The following is a 22,385-nucleotide window of genomic DNA, read 5'->3' as shown; positions in this document are numbered from 1 at the left end:
ACCATATGTGCTTAGGATTGCACATCTATTTTTCTGTTTCTGGTCCATTGAGTATATTTATTGTTCTTATTTTTATCTATTTATTGCATTTCTATACTGGCTTTCTTGGCTTACAGAATCTGCCTCCTCTTCTCCTTTTTATATTCAGAACAACTTGTGAGTTAGGTTAGTCTGAGAGCTTGTGACTGGCCCAAAGCACCCAGTGAGATTCATGGCCAACTTAGGACTAGAATCTGAGTCTCCTGAGTCCAGTCTAACCTGCAGACCACTCACCACACTGGCTCTCTTAAATTTCCATTCAAATATTTTGAAATAAGTTATATTGCTCCCACACACACATGCAAAACAGTTTTGTTGCACTGAGATGGAAATGCAAAGGAAGTCTATTGTTCATATAGTAAGTGTAATCTAACCACATATTATTATCCCTACCCCATCAGTATTTCTTGTCTCCATCAACAAATGATGGTAACTGACTTAGAAATGGGCAAGTTATTAACAAGGAAAGAATGGAGATCACATACAATGCATCATGTGTTCATCTAAAATAGATTATACATGTAAAGTGAATACATGTTATAGTCCTCCAACTAATAATCTGCTTGATGTTTCAGCTTGATTGCTGAACAATTTGACCTATTTATTTATTTATGTGCTCATATTATCACTTTAGCTACCAAATGTTTAGAAAACTGGTAATGGTGTCCTAAGTAATTAGAAGTATAATGAACAATGCATTAATGAATTTTTCCAGGGGCATAATTCATAGAAGATAGGAAGTGTTTCGGAGCACAGAATTCTTAATCAGGATGACCCATACCCATGAGAGTATTGGCAGGTGACACTAATACACCCTAGAAAGAAGCCATGATGGATTGGTTGTCATGTAAACAACCCATAGTGAGCTTGACAGAGGACTGAGCTCACCATCAGTTGCTATAGCCCTCCCCTCCCTCCACAATTGGTTCTCAGGGGGTACCATGGGGAGACCAAGTTGTCTTCTGCTCCCCCTTCAGGTTACTGAGGGACATTTTTGACTCACCATATCTTTGCCTATTGCCTCTCTCCCCCCGCCCCCACCACCACCCCAAGAACATGAGAGCCAGCTTAACAACTAGCTTTTGTAATACTATCTCAACAGACCCTCCAGAGCACCTGAACTTTGGAAGAACTCGGAACAGCTGTTTATGGGTGATAGAATATTTTAAAAATCTATATAACCAGTTGTGCAAAATTGTATGTTAATTTGGTTTTTAAATACTTTTAGCTGTACCTGCACAATTGCAAACTTTCTCAGTTCACAAGAGCTGGAATTTCAAGTCTTGGCTGGGGTGATGTCCAGGAGGTTTCTGCAGCCAAGGCTCCAAATTCCTCCCCGCAACATATTTCTCTTGGCAACTTCCAAAAGCTGACGTGTCAAGAGAAATCAAAGACATAAGTGCCCTTTGCTCGCAAAAAGGAGCCTGTAAATTTTATACTTCCTCCATGGCAAGATCCCCAACTTTAATTGTTTTCTCCCCTGGTAGTCCACATTTTGATACACAGTTTGCACCTTTTCCAAGCCTCTAAGTGCTTTTGCAGGGTAGCAAAGAGGTTTTGACAGCTAGCTCAGTGGCTTGTCACCAGGCAATGCGTAAGTTTGGCTGGCATATTTTTAGAGGGATCCAAAGTTTAGCCACACCTGCACAACTACTAGTTGTCAAAACTTCTTTTCATAAGAAGGGTGGGAAGAACTTTTGTTCCTCGGGGCTTTGGAAAAAGTGCAAAATGTACACCAATATGTAGACTACCTAAGGAGAGAAACAAAGGTTAGTATTATGCTGCCATAGGGGTAGAAATCACTCCTTGGCAGCAGGCATCTCTTTGGACATTACCCCAACCAAGTCTTCAAATTCCTGCACTTAAAAAACAAAAATACAACATTTCTATGGATTTTTGTGCAATTTTTGTGCCAAATAAATAAGCAAACCAGCTCTGCCAGCCATGGACAGCTCCTCCAAGGTGCTGTTCAAGCACTTTGAAGGGGCTGTCAGTGGGTGTCAAAACAAGCACCATGACATCAGTCAAGCAAGCTTCCTCCGTTATCAAGAGAAAAAGTTTAAAAGCTATGGGAAACCTGAAATACCTTGCAATTAGGGCACTGAAGTGAGGGAAGCCAATGCCAGCTGCTCTCAAGTGCTGCTTGGGTACCTTTTGGGCACTTGGCACTGGCAGTAACCCAGGCACCACTCGGCAAAAGCAGCAAGGGTTTTTGGCAGCTCATATATTCATATATATTAACATAATGGAACACATAATTCTGAAGTATTAACAAAACATCAGAATCCCATCTCACTCATTCTAGGGAAGAAAAACTACAAAAGACTATGCATTTCAAAATCCAAGACATATGACAAACCTGTATGTCGTCTTTGGTGTCGTTTCAGTTGATCTGAACGAGAGAACCTTCGTTCACAGTCCTTAAAGTCACACTGGTATGGTTTTTCACCTTAGGGAGGTGGAAGGAGTAAATAAGGTGGAAGGGTTTTTTGTTTTTGTTTTTGAAGCTCATGCTAAAACACCAGAGTAACTTGCACTCACGTATGCAAACCTACATTTTAAGGAGAGGAACACATCCAGGCAAAGTCAACATAACTTGTACTTCAGAACAGATAAATAAAGAAGGTGAGCACACCTTACCAAGGCCTATTGCACAAGGAAATGTCAAAATAGGAAAATAGTGCACTATCCAACAGGAACTATGGCAAGACTGGTTAATTTGTCACTGGTAGTCGGAAGAGGCAGCTGATGTTACCCATTCTGCCTATTAATTTCATGCTATACTTCATAACCCTTTTTCATCAATATTATCTCTATACTTAAAGGAACACGTGCATGTAAATTCTACTTTCTGTTAATTAGCAGATTAAATATACTATGTTTAACTAGGTTGTTGGTGGAATAGTAAGATTATCCAAAACATTTCATAACCAGAGGCTATGTGATATATCTCTGGACTATACAAGCATTACTGTTTTGACTCTTATGAATCTTATCAACTAACAAAATGACTTTTATATGGAAAATCTACTTAAAGCTGCCTTGACTGTCATTAGAAAGGCAGGGTACCAAAGAATCAGCAAAAGAAATCAGTTTGTTTGTGTGTATATACCTCCTGTAATAGCTTAAAGAATTTAATTTAAATGTTTGGGAAGTTTTCCTTTTCTTCTCTGAGTTTAGAAAAAGCAGGAAGCCAATCTCTGAAATTAGTCTTGTGCTATAATGGAAAAGATTTGTCATTTTATTTAGAACTACTTGAAAGAAATTGGCTGGAATATAATACAAATGTAGTCTCCTGTTAACATGGCATAAAGCAACAACTCTGATATACTAAATCTTTTCCAAAAGGCAGGTGTTATCATAGTATTAACAGTTCTTCTGGCAATATAGTGTGTGTAATGAAATCAAAACCTAAATGCAACTGTGGAATATGTGTCAGATAATTTTTATAACTTCCCCTGTAGTTACCCAAAGGGTTTACTGGACCTTAGATCCCCAAATGGGTTGTTTCTATGTCTATTCCATTTAATTTATCTATTCAGAATGTTGTAATTGTCTCACGTGTTCGAAATGGTTCCTTTCAAATCTGACCACAAGTTCTTCCACAGGAATGGTTGTGCCTTAAAACCAGTTCTGAAAAAGGCTTATGCCCTGGCAGATTTAAGACAAAGAGAGTTGGCGGAATAGAATGCACCAACCTGATGAGCGCTTCCTAACTGCAGTGCAAAATACAATGCTAAAGTATAGCTGAACACTCATGCTCATGCGAACCTGGTGAGTAATGGAGAGCCTTTTCATGCATTTATTGCCTAAATGTTCTACATGTACAAGCAAATATGCAAACATAGGTGCCATGCGGCTATACCTGTCAGTATATTACATGTCAATAAGCCACATATAATGTGGCTTTCAGCCAAGTTTCTGTGTGTTCTACTTGACTTATTAGTACTAGTACCGTATCTTACTTAGTGCAGACAACATGCTAGGCCTGAGTCATTTTGCTGAATGATGACACAGAGCATTCACGCCATGTTTCACCATACTAAAAAAGAGCTTTTATTTTAAAATGAAGAGTTGTGGCTGCTAGAAACATGTAGTAGATAATATTGTGCCAATTACACTTTGATCCATTTTCACATGCTAAATTGACATGAAATTCAGACATAAAAATTGGTAAGAAAATGTTTTTATAGTAGACTTGGACAGCTAAGTTGATTTTTACTTGATCAATTAGTGGGCAATGATTATGAGTTTCTGCCATTTTCAAAAATAGGATTTGCTTGCTGTGGCTGAATGGTATTGTCTGCAATTGCAGTATTTGGCAGAATCTAGATTTATCCCTGCAGCTTTTACAGCCTCACAGCCCCGCTGCTATTGGAAACACTTACTGAGGCTGACCAATTATACTGACCCACAACTCATGCTTATGAATAGTTTTATTGGTGAATAAATATGGTGCACAGGGTCTGAAGCAGGAATGGAATAAGGAATTTGGAAGATCCTATTCAGTCTAAGTAATGGATTGTCATTTTAGCATCTGTATTTGAAGTTTCATTGGATCTCAGGTTACATTTTATCCAACAGAAACTTTTGTTGCAAGTACCAAAGGTCTGTTAAATATTAGAGGAGAAATACTGTGAATGCTTCCTTTGATCATATGTTTTTGCAATGTCCAGTAGTCATCTCTTTTTTGGAGGCAATTGTAACACAGATAACATTTGTATTGTAACACTCTTTAATTTTCACTGGTGCATACATTCTTTTACATTATCTGTTTTCTAAACATTAACATATAGTGAGTGTAAATAGATTTTTTCACACCCTTTTGACAGCTAAAAGATGAATACTAGAACATTGGAAGGATAAACGCTCATTTTCCATAATGCAATGGATTGAAGACCTAATGATGCTCAAAAGAATGCACTTGGCAACACAAAGGGGGTAGTGGAGTAACATCTGATCCACTGAGGCTGCATTCATGAAGGTGAATGGACCAATTCACGGAGGAGAAGGCTATCAATGGCTACTACTTTTGATGGCCATATGCTACCTCCAATATTAGAGGCAATATGATAATGTGCAAAATTTGCTGGGGAACATGGGTGGGAAGGTGCTGCTCTTGCACACTTGTGAGTTTCCCATTGGGGCAGTTCGCTGGCCATTCTGTGTGAACAGAATAGTGGACCAGATGGACCCTTGGTCTGATCAGGCACAGCTAGTCTTATGTTCTCATAGATCACCATATGCCCATGCAGGAGACTGATGACATGCATTTGTGTACAGCAGCCATCTTATAGCAAGATAATTTTCAAGCGATGAACATCAGTAAGGCTCTTCCCATCCAACTCCAAAGTGGTGAAGACAGGTATCAAAGGATTACTAATGAAAACACTAGAATTGAAGACATATGGAAAGCCCTTCCGTGCTGACAATATGGGGAGTACCAGACAAGCTATGAAACTTCTACAGGAAGAAAGAATAACTACGTTTGTCTGTTTAATTGCTTTGTAGTTACGATGCAGAAACCCTCATTTTGGATACGTTTTTCTTAATATACCAGCCATCGTATAAACTTAAACTGGCCTCAAGATTAATTTCAGTGCATATATTCCAGAAACAACAGATGTGTTGCCAAGAAGCTGCTGGACTCCTACTCATTTTCTCTTCAAACCTTAGCCACTTCATACATGCCTGTCAAGACTGCAGACCAATACATATCCAGCTAAGTGAATTTTTAGGACATCTTCATCCGGACCACCATCAATTTTCTTTCCTGACACCAATGTTTTAGGTAACTATCAAAACTCCTGAAAAGTTCAGCTTCATAGCTAACTTCTCCATTGTTTGGTCCCAAATTTAAAATGGCATTAAACCCCCACTTCCAGGCCTTGGTAGCAAAGAGTCATAAAACACTTTCAAAAGTGTATTTTTGGAAAATGTATCTCCCCTGCCTCTCGGGATGGAGGGCAGAGAGAAATCACCGACACTCTAGAGATGCCATCCTTCCTGTTTTACATCAAGGTGTCATTACTGGAGTGCTGATATTTATCCTGGTGATTTTTTTAAGTCTTTGGCAAGCTCAGCAGTAACATCAGGTTTTTAATTTGTTTCCTATATAATAATTGCCTGTAGGCATTGATGCTTTGGTGCTCCCACCTTTGAGTCCTAGATACTACTGACAATAAGTCCCATCTTTCTGAGCCATAGGTTATGCTGGCTGAGGATGATGGAAGGCAAACCCAGGGAATAGCCTCTTAAGCAAACGTTCTAAAGTTGATCCCTGTTTTGGAGTACAATAGTCTACAGAGATCACTGGCAGTGAATTCACCTGCCTGATAAAGTCAAGGAGATTCTAGTCAGACCCATCTCAGCTTGAATAATGTGGGATAAACAGGTGCCAATGAATGCACTTATAGCAATGATATATGAACACATGCTGGAGAAAAGTTAAGTTAGTTTTCCCTTCCTTTCCCTTTCCTTGAACAGGTACCATGATTTCATAAATGAAGTCATTAATATGAATCTTTTCACTTAAGAAAATGCTAATTTTCAAACTAAAAAAAACTAGTATTAGAACTGTTCCTACAGTATCGATCGATTTTGTTTATTTGTTTATCGATTTATATCCTGTCTTTTTCCTACAAAGGGCTCAAGGCAGCTTACATCATTCTCCTCCTCCATCTTATCCCCACAACAACAACCCTGTGAGGTAGGTTGGGCTGAGAGTCTGTATGACAATTTAGTCTATTTACAGTGTGTTTACAGTCAGTCTGAGAGGAAAACTCTGAACAAAGTATTATTTTTTGCGGGGAAAAACAAAACCCGAAACCACACATCAAGTTCCAGAAAATCTTCAACACATGATTCATTGTTGCTGGATCTTGTGAATGGCAGAAATCTTACCACGACCTTATCTGTATTATTGTTAATACTGTTCTCTTATCTGTGGATGCTCCAGTGTCCTTTTGACTGTTTCAATAATGGTATTGTTAATACTAAGAAGGCACTCAGCATGCAAAAGCAGCACGGAATCTTGAAGCCTTAAGCACGAAGAAATTTATCCTGGCAGTCATAGCTGGCATGAGATGTCAGCAAAATCTGTGTGGTAACATTGATAAACATTGATGTGAATTACAGTGTTGTATATCAGAGCTCTGCAGATAGCAACAATATCTGAAGGAGTCGTCTGCAAAAAATGCAATGAGTCAGTTGCCTATAAATGGTTAGGTAATGAGAAACCGGAATCTTATGATCCACTTTTTTCATTTTTGTAACAAAATTACTGCCAGGCTTTCCCTGCCTCTAAAATATAAAACTATATTTTTAAGCAAACTGCACTGGAAAAACATCAAGTCCTATAAATTCATGTCGTATGATGTATGCAAGCTTTCTCATCCTATAAAATTCAAACCATCTTGTGGCACCTTGAAGGCTTATATATTTATTACAGCATAAGCTTTTCTGGACTACAGCCTGTTTCACTCTACAGAAGCTAATGCTTGTGACTGGTTGGTTTTGCAGCAACGATTTTGTTATTTTGGCTGCAACAGATGCACACATTACACTTCTGGAACTTAGTTCCTATGGATGTATTGTGGCCAGCAGAATGGATACTTTCCTCCACTGTCTCTGGCATGCACCCCAAATTTGCTCCAGGGAACTGGAGGACCTCTCAAAGCAAAATCGGCTTGTGCACAAGGGGCCGCAGGAAGGAGAAGCGGAAGGGAAACTCCCATCATGAGAGCAGAAAGTTACTTGCATAATGTTGGATTTTGCTGTTTATGGCCATTTGAGCTCTGGGACAATGCCTGACAAATAAAGCAGTTGTGCTGTCCCTGCAAAGCAGTGTGTATGCACATGCATACACATGCACGCACACACACATGCAAACATACACAGAGAGAGAGAGAGAGAGAGAGAGAGAGAGATGCATGCCACATTCTATTTATGATCTGCAGTCAATGAATATTGATCTCTCAAGCTCCAAAGGTCAATGGACAGACTACCAAAGGGCCCCATTACCAGCACAAGGGCTCCAAGAGATATATTCGGGCTATCATACAAAGACAGTTCCGCAGTCCACGAAGACACTCACCAGTGTGCTTTCTTCCATGCATCTGCAGATGAGACAGTTTAAAATATCGCTTGTTGCAGCCCGGGTATACACACATGAAAGGCCGTTTCTCATTTGTCTCACTGGCTGATCTAACAATCGTAGGAGCTACTCCAGGCACTCGCCGCACATCCTACAGTGGCATAAAGATAATGGATTTGCAACATGAAATAGATAATTTGATCAATTAATCTGAAGGACTGGAATAGGTGTAGTGCATCCAGGAATCTCTGCTCCACACAAACACCAAATATATGAAGATTAATCATAATCCTTTATTAATTAATAAACAATTAAATATTAAATATTCATTATTAATTCCACAGAAAGAGCTGTAATGTACTGTTATTCTCACCAGTAGACGCTCAAACCTTTAATTAGTACCTCATGACATCTAAAGAGCTAGACTTAACATTAGGGAATGTGTAAGGTCACGTTCTGGTTTCCCATTTAGCTAAATCTAGCAGTTAGTCAGTAATTTAGTTACAAATGTATTCTAAAAAAGATTTGCAGTTTCCATTCTTTTTTCTTGAGTCTGCGCTCAACAGTGAATTTATATTGTTCTTCTGTGGAATAAAATAGTTCCTGATTAAGATTTTTTTTTCAACTGACACAGTCAGATTAAAGAATTGTAGTGATTAATAGCAGCCAGGTAATCCATCCAGAATTATACATTCTCTCCAATATACTCACTTGTATTCCTCTAAAAACTCCATGGGTGTGTATTCTATATTGGGCACCACAGCTGTATAACATGGGGCCTGCATGATTATCATTTTCATATCCTGCTGCGTGGCTGAAAATAAAAAGCGGCCAAATATTGGAAATTCAGTATATTTAGTTCACAAAATGCTATGGAAAATGCTTGCAATGCTGCTTCTTTCAGTGCTGAAACAGTTATAATCCAAATATCCAGTGAAACAGAGTGAAGGAAAATACGTGACTATATTTAAAACACAGATTTCAATGAAAGAAGACAAGATTTGTCTAGTTGTTTTAAAATGTGATTAGCAAAGAAAATTAGTGCAGATGAAGGAAGATACAGAGGAACAAAGAAAGTTAATGCTGTGCATGCGTGCAAGTTATTAATCAGCTAAATGCCAACTTGGCTATTGCTAATATCTGTGGAATGAGCAAAATGCTTCAGGTTTCACATTAAGTGCAGTGGGGTTTTGTCAGCACCTCATGACTCAGAAATAACCAGATAGGGCTGAGAAAGTGATGACATTTACAAGAACAGCCGTGGTGCAGCCACAGGATAGAATTACAAATCAGTGTCCTAACTATTTAACCCACATATCAGGTTGGAAGATGTACTGAAGATTAACCTTTAGTAAAATCAACAAACAGGGAAATTGTTCCCCTGTGGAAATCAGGGATCTTTTTGACTTTCAGTGCAGCAAGAATTCCACCCAACCAATTAAAAAAAGTATTTAGGGCTTTAAGTAAAAGGCTAGAAATCTGAACTTTGCTGAGATATGTATCACAATATGCAACTTTCCCTGCATATAAATCTATTCAAAACTTCTGATAGCTAATTCCATGAGTTAAAACTATAGTCCCACTTTACTGTTATACTGCAGCAGGTCCTGGTAAAGCAAAATGTCAGAGGTACCTACTGCTTCATGGAAAATAAGATTTAATGCAGAAACAGATTTGCTGTAAAATCAGCCTAATGCTTTCATCTTAAACACACATTTATGAACTAAATGTGCAATCCTATGCATGTTCAGACAGGGGAAAATATCTACAACTTCTGCCATGCCTCACCCTGCCATGCTGGCTGGAGAATGCTTCAAGTTCTAAGACTTTTATCTGCCTAAACGTGCATATGATTGCCTGCTACTTATCACAGATTTTAAGAGTCTATACATACCATCATATACTACTGAGTAGTCACAACATTTAAATCATTGATACTCAACTTTACTCCTAGCCAAGGACCTACTGAAAAGGAAACAAAAAATCTGATGCAGATCTGGCAAAAAACAATTTATTCCTATGATACCTAATATAATGATCATCTGATCTTTAGTTCCTGCTGTTATTTAAAAATGATATCCTCAAACATCACAGGATCAAAGGAAGTCTCTCCAAGGATCACATGCTATAGCATATAGCATTGTGATAATGGGGTTGGAAAGCCTAGCACAAAGTCGCCAAAATATGAAGGAAAAAGGGCCTGAATAAAAGAAGCAAACTCTGATCTGAAAAGCAATGAGAAACTGTGAATGCTGTCATTATTGATCAACGTTTTAGAATAAACAAAGTATATTTCTATCCAAAAGAATTTTCCAGCTTTTTTCAAGTACAAGATCAACCTCATGCCATTAGTGCAAGCTTATGGAAATATGCAAGTGATTTTGGTGGTAAAGAAATTTGAACTGACAATTCAGGCAACTCGGACAGCTTATTTCAAGCCCTAGGAAAGATGTATAGACACAGAGAGCCACAAATTAGCTTGAAAAATGTTAAGCAAGCACTTATTTTTCTGTCTGAAAGCCAAGGAAGTTCTTAAAAATTGGACGGAAGGTTTTTTTAAATTATTAATCAGAATTCTGTTTTGTTTGTACAAGACTGCTAAAAATCACACAGAATAAAGTGTGTGATGAGAAACAGAGCAACTCTGAAGAATAATTTCAAAGGAAATCTCCCAGCATGATTAAATTCTAATTTTAAAAGCATGAAACTTCAATTACTTTCTTATGCTATCTTCTATTTTGCTACAATGGCATTTTTCATTTAATTCATAAACTATCATTCCATGTACTAAGTTTTTTTGTACTGGGCACAGGAACAAATTAGCCAATATCATCATGAAATATGAATACTGAATGATTCATCATTATCAGTCTTGAATTGTTTCCCCCTCCCAAAAAAAAAAAAAAAAAAAGCCCATACGGAGAAGATTACACAGAGCAGACTCCACACTGAGCTAAATTTGAGCACGTAGACAGCTATAAATATGAACCACAACAACAATACCACTTTCGTTAAAATGAATAAGAATGCAATATGTCCCATTGGATTAAAAGTTATTAGAACACTGATAACTATACACCACCAGCTGCTGTGACAATAATGCTACTATAAGCAGATCCATTCTTCTATAAGTTTGAACATTATTTTTAAACAGTTTAAGGGCATAATCCTATGCTGCCTGGGAAACACTTGCTGGTTGGCACCTTGCGTATTTGTTCAGGTGTTCTCCTTGCCCAAGTTAAGGGCTACAATCTCTGTCCACAATCCAGAACAAGGTTTGATTTCAGTAGTCTTAAGTAGGCCTGACACTTTGCTGAACTGCATTCGTTAGCCTCGAGCCAAAGATGCGCTTGTGCAAGCAGAAGGCACTTTTGCCCTGACGAGGTATGCCTATTTCCTCCAGACCCCCTGTCCTGCTGCCACTCCATTACATCCCTCCCAGATGCCACTCCGTCCCCAGCTTGCAGGATGCACTGTGGGAATGCAGAAGGCTACAGCAAGGAGGAAGAGAGGGAAAGTCCCCCTCTATGAGCAATGCTCTGTTCATGCATCTTAGGATCTAAGCCTTTGTTTATTGTAGCAGTCTTTAAGTTTTGGCACAGAATTTAAGAGTCTGGATCCAAAATGCAAGTTTAATTGTGTTCAGGCTTGGAAGTGTCACTAGGCAGATCCCAGAAAATGTCATTATGGCAGGTCCCTGACATATGCTTGGGGCTAATGTTCTAGCTCAAAATCCTTAAAATGATTTGTATGGAGAAAGTGTGTGTGTGTGGGGGGGTACTTTTTATCAACTGGCCATGGAAAGTACCTTTTAGTGTGGGATGGGGGAACATACAGCTTGATCCCTTCAGTAATGTGTTATAACAGTTAATGCACTTCTGAATGCTGTCAAATTATTTCAAAAATTATTACATTACATTACATTAAAAATGTGTTTAGCTCATGAAGAACTAAACATCATCCTTTATAGTGACTTTTTTTTTTCAGACACCATTTAAACTAAGGTGGCAGTGACATGCCAAAAAAGTTCTTTTTCCAAATGGAATCATTGCAAGCAAGGGGAGCTCTATCTACAGTAGAACACCATTGTGGTATTTATCCAAAACACATTTATTGCAACTAAGACTCATGCTAATAAATACAGAGTATGTGAAAATATGAGCTTGTGTCAAACACAAATGCAGTTGGTGAAAGGGAAGTGTCAGAAAAGGGGTGTGTGCTGGGAAATAGCCCCTTCAGATTCCTTTGTTTCTATGCTTATTTTTTAGCTCAATTAGCTATGCAAAGGCGTGAAAGAGCAAATTGACAAGAAGGAAAATCAAATTGACAGTTCTTCCAATCCCTTCACAGAAGAAAGAGAAAGCGTGCTGTTGCTTACTCCTGTCCTTCCAGCCCCCTTCCAGGTCCTTCACTAGGTGAAGCCAGTGGGACCAACACCCCCTTTGCCTTGCACCCAAAACAAGCAAGAACAGCCTCCTCCTGTGCAGAATTTTCTGTGGGTCAGCTCCATTGAGATGAATATGGTTTACTTGTGAGCAAGTCATGGAGGATGATCTGTTTTACTTCTGAGTAGACATATATTTCAGCTAGTTATTGTTGCTAGCTAGTTGAGCAAGACAAGAGAGACTTGAAGGGAAGGCTTGAAAAGACACCACAAACTTTATTTTTCAAAGGAGGCGCAGGAGTTATGTGCAATTTGCAGGAGTCAGAGGCAGGCAGCAGGCAGGCAAGCAACTGAAGGATCTCCGAGTTGCTGCTATTTGCCAAAGCCCCATAAAATGCTTCCACTCCCCCACCCCTCAGCAGTCCACAGCAAGGTTACCACATACTAATATATAGGCTGGAAGAAAACTGCAACTAAGAAAAGATTGTGATATCACAGGTTTGCAGAAATCACAGTTATATTGACAGAAACAGTGCAAGGAAGACAGATTGGGGGTATCATGCAACACATCACTGAGTGAGGCATTACAATGCCAACAAGGTTGCCCTCATCAAAAAAGTATCTGATGAAGAAAAGATATTGTGACCTGTGGTATTATTTAAACATTGTTTCTAATGCTTAAGTAGGAATAATAATCAAAACTTAGTTGGCAGTGATATACAGAAGTCACATTCCTCTCCATTTTGGCTTTGCTTAAAAGGGTCATGACAGGCTGCAATGGGATGAGAAATTGGAGAAGCGCTTTTGTCAACAAGGAACACTACATGCAGTTCCATGCCAGTGAAATCAGGACAAATGAAAAATGTTATGCAAGCATGTGATATTTCAACTCCATTTATTTGGAAGGAGTATGAGATGTATAGCTGAATGGACTTTATATTATATTTCACTTGAGCATTTTACAAATTCATAAAATGGCATTTATCAACACAGGAAATTTCATGTGTATGAGAGAAAAAGACAACTTATTCACAATTTTTATTTATTTATTTTTTTAAAGATTTTGTATGCTGTCCCCTTGCTATATAGCCTTGGGACGGCTCACACAGATAAATAAATATAATACAAATACAGTTAAAACCTGGAAACACCAGGAAATTTTTGATGTTTTTAGTTCTATTTTCCCTATCTGTGGCACAAAAGAAAATCTGATTGAGCTGGTGAAGTACACACAGAAATTGTGGGGAAAAAAAACAGATGGTCTGAGACATCTATTACTCCCTATTGTTTCTCAACAACCATTGAGAAAATTGCCTAGTTCAAATCAGAATGCAATGGCTTGTTTTTCCAATCTGTATAATGTCTGGAATACTATGATACACTTTAATAATACTAGCAGTAGTAGTAAACTGATTTTTGTTTTATTTTGACTAATGGGTTGTATAGAAATCAATTAAATAATAAACTGCCATATACAATTAGCGTCAAAAGAAATTATCATTTTTATAACATCTGTTTAGATGACATTTTACAGAATGTCTTAGTTATCGGCTCACATTTCCCAAATATTTAATAACTCACAACTGAATATGCAAACCAATTATTTGTTGTTATGTGCTATCTCTGACTCATGGCAGCCTGAACCAATTCTTACTTCAGTGTAAACAGGACTTTTCAACAAACAGTGGCTCTGATCCGACTATACATACACTCCCAGCAGCCAAACGTGCTGGTGGAGGAGGCAACCTGTGCCACCAGCACTTTTGGCAAATCAGAAACAGCCCTTGAGCACCACTAGAAAATGGCTGTCTTGGGAGACATGGGAAAGGACGATTAACCTGTCAAAACAATTGGGTACAGGGCAGAGTTGGAGTCTACAGAACAATAGACTCAAGCACTCCTTGGAATCTACCACTTTGAGCACCAACTGAAACTATTTTTCAGCAGCCCTAGCTGCTAATAAGACACCATGTTGTTGCTGCTGCAGTTTTAAACAAAGTGAGAGACACTGGTCGCCTTGGTAGATGCCAAGAAAATGTCTGGGAGGTTTCTGGTGCACACAAGCACAATGTTGCCTATCCATGATACAGCCCTAAAGTTATGTATGAATCAGCAGCTTTAGTAAGGAGCTGGGATTAAATCCAGCCCCCTCTACCAGCAAGAACAGCTGATCATTACTACCACCAATCTTCTTAGTGTTAGTTACATGCATTCTGAAGCCTCCTACATGGACCAGTAAAGGTGCTTGATTTCGTTTTATCTTTACATTTTGGGTAACGTTAAAAAAAAAACCCTCAAATATGGGTGGGAAACCTTAATTGAGTCATAAAGGGACAACAAGTATATAAAAAGCTGCTGTCTCTGGAGAAAAATAAAGCTACACATTTCAATGTAAAGCAAAATGGCAATGTTCATTAAATACTTCAAGGAGGAGGAAAATATCTGAAACACTAAACTCCTGAGAATCTTTTATGAACAGTTCATGCATTTTAAAGATGTAAATCTTAGAAGAGTAGCTTATGTCCATGGCAACTGAAACTGAAGGCACTGTGTATTGTAACTCTCAGCCAGAGAAGACAGATAACTATTTTGGCTCAAATTACCAGCTATGAGACTATGTCTAGCCCTGAATTTCCACAGAATCTACAATCTTGGCCTATACCAAAAACATATAAATTTGCTTTGCCATAGATCATTCATCCCGATTTCATCTTCCTTTGCATTTTCCTCCAAAGAATTTCAGGTCACATCAATGCTAATAGTCAGCACTTACAGATGTATAAAAGCATGTTTATTTTCTTCATTCCACTTTCATATTTCTATTTAATACAAGAAGGGGGCTACTTCTCTCAGATCCTTAAAGAATATCCTCTTCCTAGCTGTGATTTCTTGGATCTCTGTCAAGGTTGATAAGTTTCTTCATTTTGCAGGCTATTTTATCCAGAAGAAACAAAACAGTGTCTAATATTGCAAAATCATATATTTAAAGAGGAAACTGCAAACAATGAAGTTTAAAGTTGGAAATGGACTTATAAAATCAAATGCTGAGTATTTAAGTGGAGAAAAAAAATCAAAACTATATTTCCACTTTTTTCCTCCTATCATGTCAGAATTCTAAGGTGCTCCTTGAAAGGTTAACTTTAAGTTGACTACCCTTTATGGCTGACTTTTAAAGATGTGTTTATCCTGACACAGTGCTTTGAAAGAGGTGAACTAAAGAGTACTAAAAAAAAGTCTGCAAACATATTATATGAGTCACAGATAATATTTCTCGAGGCAGTTGGAGAATTCTAGAATACATTGGTAGATATGTGCTATTTGTTCCCATCTGTGTTCAATCAACAGAGGATATAAAAGTCTGCTATAGCAGCTGACATATATTTTTAAAACTATACTGTATGAATTAACATCTATTCATTACTAGTAATTGTGTTGCAAAATGTATCCCTGAAATATGCACATGCATCTTAACATGGCTTTACCATGCTTTATACTTCTGATGTTCAGAGTCCGTTGCTTAAGAAGCCAAAATAGATCTATCCATACAAAAGTGGGAGATTTCAACATGGGGAAACAAGCCACAGTTTATACTTATCAGATATATTTTAAATATTCCTTGATTTTATTCGGTGGGCTCAGTGGACATAGAATAATGAATGATGTGCAGAACAATAAAAGGGAATGCACTGCACAAAAGACTGCACAGCTGACAGTGATAGTGAATGGACGCACTGCACATTACAACGTTTTGTTGCCAGTCTCTTTTTTCAAGGTAGTGAATGACACAATTTCCCCCTCCTGCAAAAGTATCACAAACAGTGAATATAACATGTAATTCTCTAGTGAACTTGTTTAGCTACTTATAACAACAACATTAATTGCCAAGCATAGAATTTTATTTTGCCAAAAAAAGGAACAAACAGGAAAAAATTAAAGGGCAATTTGATAAAGTTATAAAGTCATCTGGAGTAATGATTCTCTTTTATTAACCTCTTTAATTAAATATTCTAGTATTAGTTTAAATATATCTGGATTTGAAGCTTTTGGGAGCACATAAAGGACTGAATGTGGGTTGACAAGCTCTAGCTCAGTTCAGAGAAGGCAGAGGTCTTGCTGGTCAGCAGATAGCCTGACCTTGCTTTGGAGATATTACTTCTTAGTTGGGCAGAGTGGGAATGCTTCTGGACCTTGCACTGTCCCTGGATGCCCAGGTAAAGGCTAGGGCCGGGAGGTTTGCCTCTACCCAGCTGTGGCTGTTGTATCTGACAAAGGAAGTTCTGGCTAGAATGATACTTGCTTAGTCACATCCTGGTTAGACTACTGGAATTACAATGGATTGTTGTGACATTGAAACCCATACTAGTTTCCCCAGGGTGGCTTTTTCATAAGCAATAAAGCCAACCTAAGAACCCATGGTTGTTGCAGGGGGTTTTGTGCCTACAGTGGGTTGTCCAATTGGGTACAAGGAATCAGCCACCGTGTCCCTTGGCAACCGCAGGAAAAAAAATCTGCTTTCTGCTTTTGGGAGACTGCCAGTGCCCACCACCCTGAAAGGGCCCAAGTGGTATACAGGAGCAGTTGGCACTGGCTTCCCCACATTGCACCATGAGCCCAAGCTGTTTTGGGCTCGCTGTGGCTTTCCCAACTCAGTTAAACTTTTTTCCCCTGTTATTTTGACAACTGTGGGTAGTCCTTCCAAAGTGCCTCAGAAGTACCTTGGCAGGATCACTCATAGTTGCCCAAAATTTAACATTATTTAAAAATTGTTTCCAATTAATTTTTGCAAATGTTTGCATTTTTAAAGAAAAATACCTCTGCTTGTGCAACTGTGAACATTCCCACTTGCCTGGGCAGCAGGACAGGCAGCCTCAAGTGGACAATATGCAAGGTGATGCCTGCTGGCAAAGCCCAGCAGATACCCATCTTTGGCATTGCCCCAAACACCAGGTAAGTTTCTTTTTCCCTTTGCTTACACCTGATAGTTTTCAAAGGGCAAGTTCAAATGTTATCAAAACTGCATGTGGTCTTAGCTTGCAAAAAAGGGTTTGCAACTCATTCACTCTCTCTGTGGCAAGATCCTCAGGGGGTTTCTGTAGGGGTCCTGTGTGTCCTAAGGATGCCCTCATTTTTGCACTCATCTACCAGCACAGAACATGCAAAAGTGCAAGCTACCCCACAGTTATGGGAGAAGATAACTTTGACAGCTGACCAAACTGACGATTCATTTTTAAAGTAGGATTTACTACAGATTGAAAGATTTGTTTGTTTGGAAACAATCTTCAATGGCACTCTTGGGACATTAAATATCTAGGAGGATCAGACCGTTCAACTTTCATGAGTCAAGAAGATGTTCATTTTTTGTGCAACATTTCATGACTATGAATGACAAGCTATTTGTCAGCATCACCTGCACATAATTTGTTGTTCCACATTTAAGTTTATTTTTGAAGCTGTTTATAAATTTTGCATTGCATACTGCCTCAAGGGCATGTGATAAAAGGCAATATAGAAATATTTTAATATATACATATCCAGGAGATGTGCATGAGGAGTAGCTGATAAGACTAGGGTGTGAATCAAGAAACTTTACCAGAGCCTTGAATTTACTAACAGCACTATCCTACACATGTTTGCGTAAATGTGTGCCCCCTTGAGTTCAATGAGATTTCATCTTAGATAAGTAAGAAGAGGTCTGCAAACTAAGTTGGCCTTTGCAAGCCATTATTTTTTCTCTCCTTTCTATCTGCTCATGGGATCATAATAGTAACATACTTTTTCAGGGTTTTTATAAGAATTACTAAGAGATATGAATAATTTTGAATAATAAAAATACTACCTAATAAAACTACCTATTATTAGACTTTCTGTATTTTGGTGAAGGCTTCCAGGGACATGCTAGTCTACCCCCATTAATCTATTTCTGTTTAGGTTCATGTTAAACTCACATTGCTTACATTCTATTTTTATTTAACTCTTATCACCATAATACTTTTTATTCGGCCAACTCATCCCAGGGCTTTTATATAAAATATGTCTACATATTTTATAGGGTGTGCAATTCTGGGAATGTTCCTGGATCCAAAACTCTCACTTGAGTCTCAGGTGGACCTTCCTCCAACTGTGCCCAATTTACTAATTGCGGCCATATCTCAACAGATAAAACCTATTCACAGTCACGCACACCCTGGTAACATCCCGATTGGATTACTATAACACACTTTGCGTGGCGCTTCCTTTGAAGATGGTCTGGACACTCCAGCTGGGTCAAAATAGGGCTGAGTGATCACTAACAAGAACTAGTTTGAGAGTCCTCATCAGACTAGTTCTATACCAACTACACTGGCTACCAGTGGAAGTTTGGGCCCAATTTAAAATGCTTGTACTTAAATGTAAAGCCCTAAACAGCTTGGGTCCTGGGTACCGAAAGATGTTCTACTCCCATATGTCCCTACCCATCTATAAAGATCGATCCAGGATGTCTTTCTTAGGCAGCCATCCCCTAGGGAGGTGAGGGAGATGCTGGCTAGAAGCAGGGCCTTCTCGGCAATTGCCCCCACCTCAGGAACAGTTTCCCTAGAAAGGCACTTCTGGTGCTGACATTGTTAGCATTACAGCACCAGGCAAAGACCTTTTCATCAGTTATTTTAACAATCGATTTTAATGGCTACCTGGTTTTAAATTTGACCCTATTTTGGTTTAGTCGATTTTAGTTTAAATCATTTTATTGAATATTTTACATTATATTGTAATTTGATATATTATCCTTATATTTGGATTATATTTGAACTGGAATAGGGAATTTGCCCTTCTTCAAGACAGTGATTTTTTTTCAACATGCTAATACTAGGTGATTCTTATTAATCCTGATCCACTTTTTTAAAAGCCAGATTACTCTAGCTATGCTCTCAGAAATTCTAACTAAAATCCTTGCTGAGGGTGGGGTAATGTTAAAAGCAATTATAATGTCAGTTACTTAAAGCATAACGCTGCATTTTTATATTTGTTGGAATGCATTCTACTTCAAAGAGACTACAGATCAATAAACTAAATACTTGTTATATCAACAACATACTTTTAAGTCATTCAATCCTAAGGTTCAGTTCCATCTAGTCTGTTAAATTCTGTCGGCTGTCCTCCTATAAGCACCCTTGTAATGACCTTCATCTTCCCACCCTGACCAAGATTCAGGAAAGAAAAGAAAACAGTGTCCATAACAGCCCCCATATCCTGTCTATAATCTCATCAAATAGCTTTACTTTAGCAGCCTGTGACTTCTTCAAGAAGGCCTTCCTGCTTCCAGGGTACAGGAAATCATTTCTGGACAAGCAGCAATCATTTTGGAGGTCACTCCCTACAGGTGGAAAGAACACTGTCTGTAGGGAGGAAGCTAAGGAAAATGGGAGGGAGAGCGGAAAAGCAAAGCCAAAGGATGTAAGGCCTATGATAATGCAAGGTAATAAAAGGATATGCGATGTGGAAAGAGTATAAAGAAATGAGAGGAAGATTAAAATAAGAAATGTGGCAAGGGATGAAGAAAAGGAAAGGTGTAGGCTACAGCACTGTCCATCTGGAGTCAATGTGGCTGGAACCAGGAACTTATGATTTGTGCTTTATAGCTCTTCTTGTTCAGTATAAGAACATGCCTTTTAAAAAAAAACTGACCAGAAGTAGATGGAATAGTTCCCTTTTCTATTCTAGTAACTGTTCAGAAAATCCCAGGAGAAAAAGCTTGGTCCACTGTGTTTCTGGAAGGCTGGCAATCCCACCTGCATCACCAGTGCACTTCAGTGATGCCATTACCAAGATGTTTGTGGGAATATCAGGCTGCCATCCTAACACACTCATCCCTGACAGTAATTCCCAGTGATCCCAGAGGAATTTACTTCTAATACACAAGGTTGCAGAATAAGTATATGGCCATTGATATGAACAGGATTGCACCAATGTTAAGTGAAAGCAGAATGCATAGATGTGCTTTTGGGAGCAGCATTCTTTGTCAGAAATAAAAATAAAGCCATTCACCCCTAAATGGCACTCTCAAAAGACACCACTAATTTAAAGGAAAAGAAGAGTAACAAAGGAGAAAATATTGCTCTCTTATGCCCTTTAACATCTTGGCTTTACGGAGCATTTGCAGAGTATAACATAGATAGTAGGTTGTGGTTTTTATGTTCATTATTTTCAATGACAGATTTCCACATCTGATGAACCTTAATATTTTGATAACAGTTGCCTTATTCCATCTGTAATCCAAAAATAAAATACTTCATAATTCTACAGTATAAAATTGAAAAGGTTTTTAAAAAACAAAAACCTTACCCCTTAAGTGTAGATCCCAAGTTCATTTGATTCCATGTCATGCATTCAAGTTGTGAGGTCATTTGGTATAAATTGTCACTGTTATGAAAATATTTAAAGTTAGAACTAAACTCAGTTCAAAGGATTTGTTTTATAGAGAAGCGATATTATTATTTTCTTTTTTAAACATTTCAAAAACAAATATAAGTCAATCCAAAGCAAAATATTATTTTGTTAACTCATCCAACTTTTTGTAAGTCTGAAGTTAAGAAAGACGGCCTGGTGGAAGGAGGGGAAAGGGACATTAGAGAAGAATATAATATAGCACCCTTCAGAGTTTTCAAAATGTCTTGCAAAGTATTACACATACAGGGTTCTATACAATGATGTCATTCTACGAGTTCCAACATCTACTGCTTATTGAACACATATCAAATCCAATACTTTGATTCTGCCTGCACACATACTTTCACAGTACAAGTCATCTGTGTGCCATTTGTTTCAAGAATTCTAGTGGCATTAACACTAGTAAATTATGGTTGTGCTAGTTCTTCCACTAGTACTAGTGGAACCATGTCATTTCTTATTTTTTTCTATTAGTACTGCACTGGATACAGCCCAAAGCTTATTTCTGCAAAAAAACAAAAATTATTATACACAATTGTAATCAATTAAAAGATAACAGTAGCTTGTTGCTTTGGAGGACTATTTTAAGTCCTTAACGAAAACTACATTACATAGTTAATTAACTGAGACAGCTATCAGGATAAGTGATTAATGTTGCAACATAAAGTAGCTTGACACTAAGAAAAAATTGAGCACCTGAACTTTAAACTGGGCTCAGCCATGTATGAACTAGTTACGAACTCTGCAAACACAAACAATTTTCTTTATCTTTTTATTCTGATTGAAATTTTATAAGGCAAATAATCTTAGTTTTATTAGTATAGCACCTGCTTTTAAGAAAATGGCAAATCATATTTAAAAAGGAAAAAATAGTTGCAAGACCAATTTGTATGTTCCTTTGGCTTTATCTTCCCTAAAACAATAGTTTAGGAATATAGCTTCTATACGTTGCTCCCGAATTATCTAGGCAGATGCTCACTGCATAAAGACATAATTTGGGTGGAGAAATTAACACTTGAAAATCTCTCACTTCTTTGAAGCTTTTAGGAAGCAAGTCTTGCTCTACGGCAAACAGCTCAGAACACCTTAGTAATGACCAAAGGACATAAGCACCGTTATGCACATTTATCCCAATGGATGTATTTTTGTATGCCTAATATTATACATTTAATGTAGCTTCCACCAATATATACATCTTTCTATACATTTTTGGAAAACCCCACTGCAAAATGTGAACAAGTGTGACTTCTATAAAGATGCTTGAGCTGTAGTTCTCATTTTGTCTGAATGTGCAAAATTAGGTAAATACCCATTAAATGCAAACCTAAGAAAATTCCCCCATATCCCTAGTCAGAGGTAGACAATGCAAAATCACTGGATCTCATTAAAACTACCAAGGATTTCTTCCAGTCTACCCTCGTTGTTGCTGCTGTTACTAATTTC

General features: G+C 38.1%; 1 protein-coding gene across 3 annotated transcripts in view; it reads right to left on the bottom strand.

Annotated features, from left to right (window-relative positions):
* The window catches only part of WT1 (WT1 transcription factor), a 52,717-nt gene that overhangs the window by 5,793 nt on the left and 24,539 nt on the right, over positions 1–22,385 (bottom strand). For 2 of the 3 annotated variants that reach the window (XM_044426126.1, XM_044426127.1), the window contains exons 4-7: positions 20,838–20,915; positions 8,846–8,948; positions 8,135–8,285; positions 2,399–2,488 (exon numbers count right to left, since the gene is read on the bottom strand). In XM_044426126.1, the coding sequence (XP_044282061.1) occupies positions 2,399–2,488; positions 8,135–8,285; positions 8,846–8,948; positions 20,838–20,915 (422 nt within the window). The remainder of the gene's footprint in view (positions 1–2,398; positions 2,489–8,134; positions 8,286–8,845; positions 8,949–20,837; positions 20,916–22,385) is intronic. The other variant, XM_044426128.1, reaches the window with a different exon arrangement.

This window comes from Varanus komodoensis, unplaced genomic scaffold, assembly GCF_004798865.1.
Source record: "Varanus komodoensis strain SLA01 unplaced genomic scaffold, ASM479886v1 scaffold16, whole genome shotgun sequence".
Taxonomy (NCBI): domain Eukaryota; kingdom Metazoa; phylum Chordata; class Lepidosauria; order Squamata; family Varanidae; genus Varanus; species Varanus komodoensis.
Note: the sequence above shows the minus strand (reverse complement) of the source record. Positions and strands in the feature narration are given on the sequence as shown.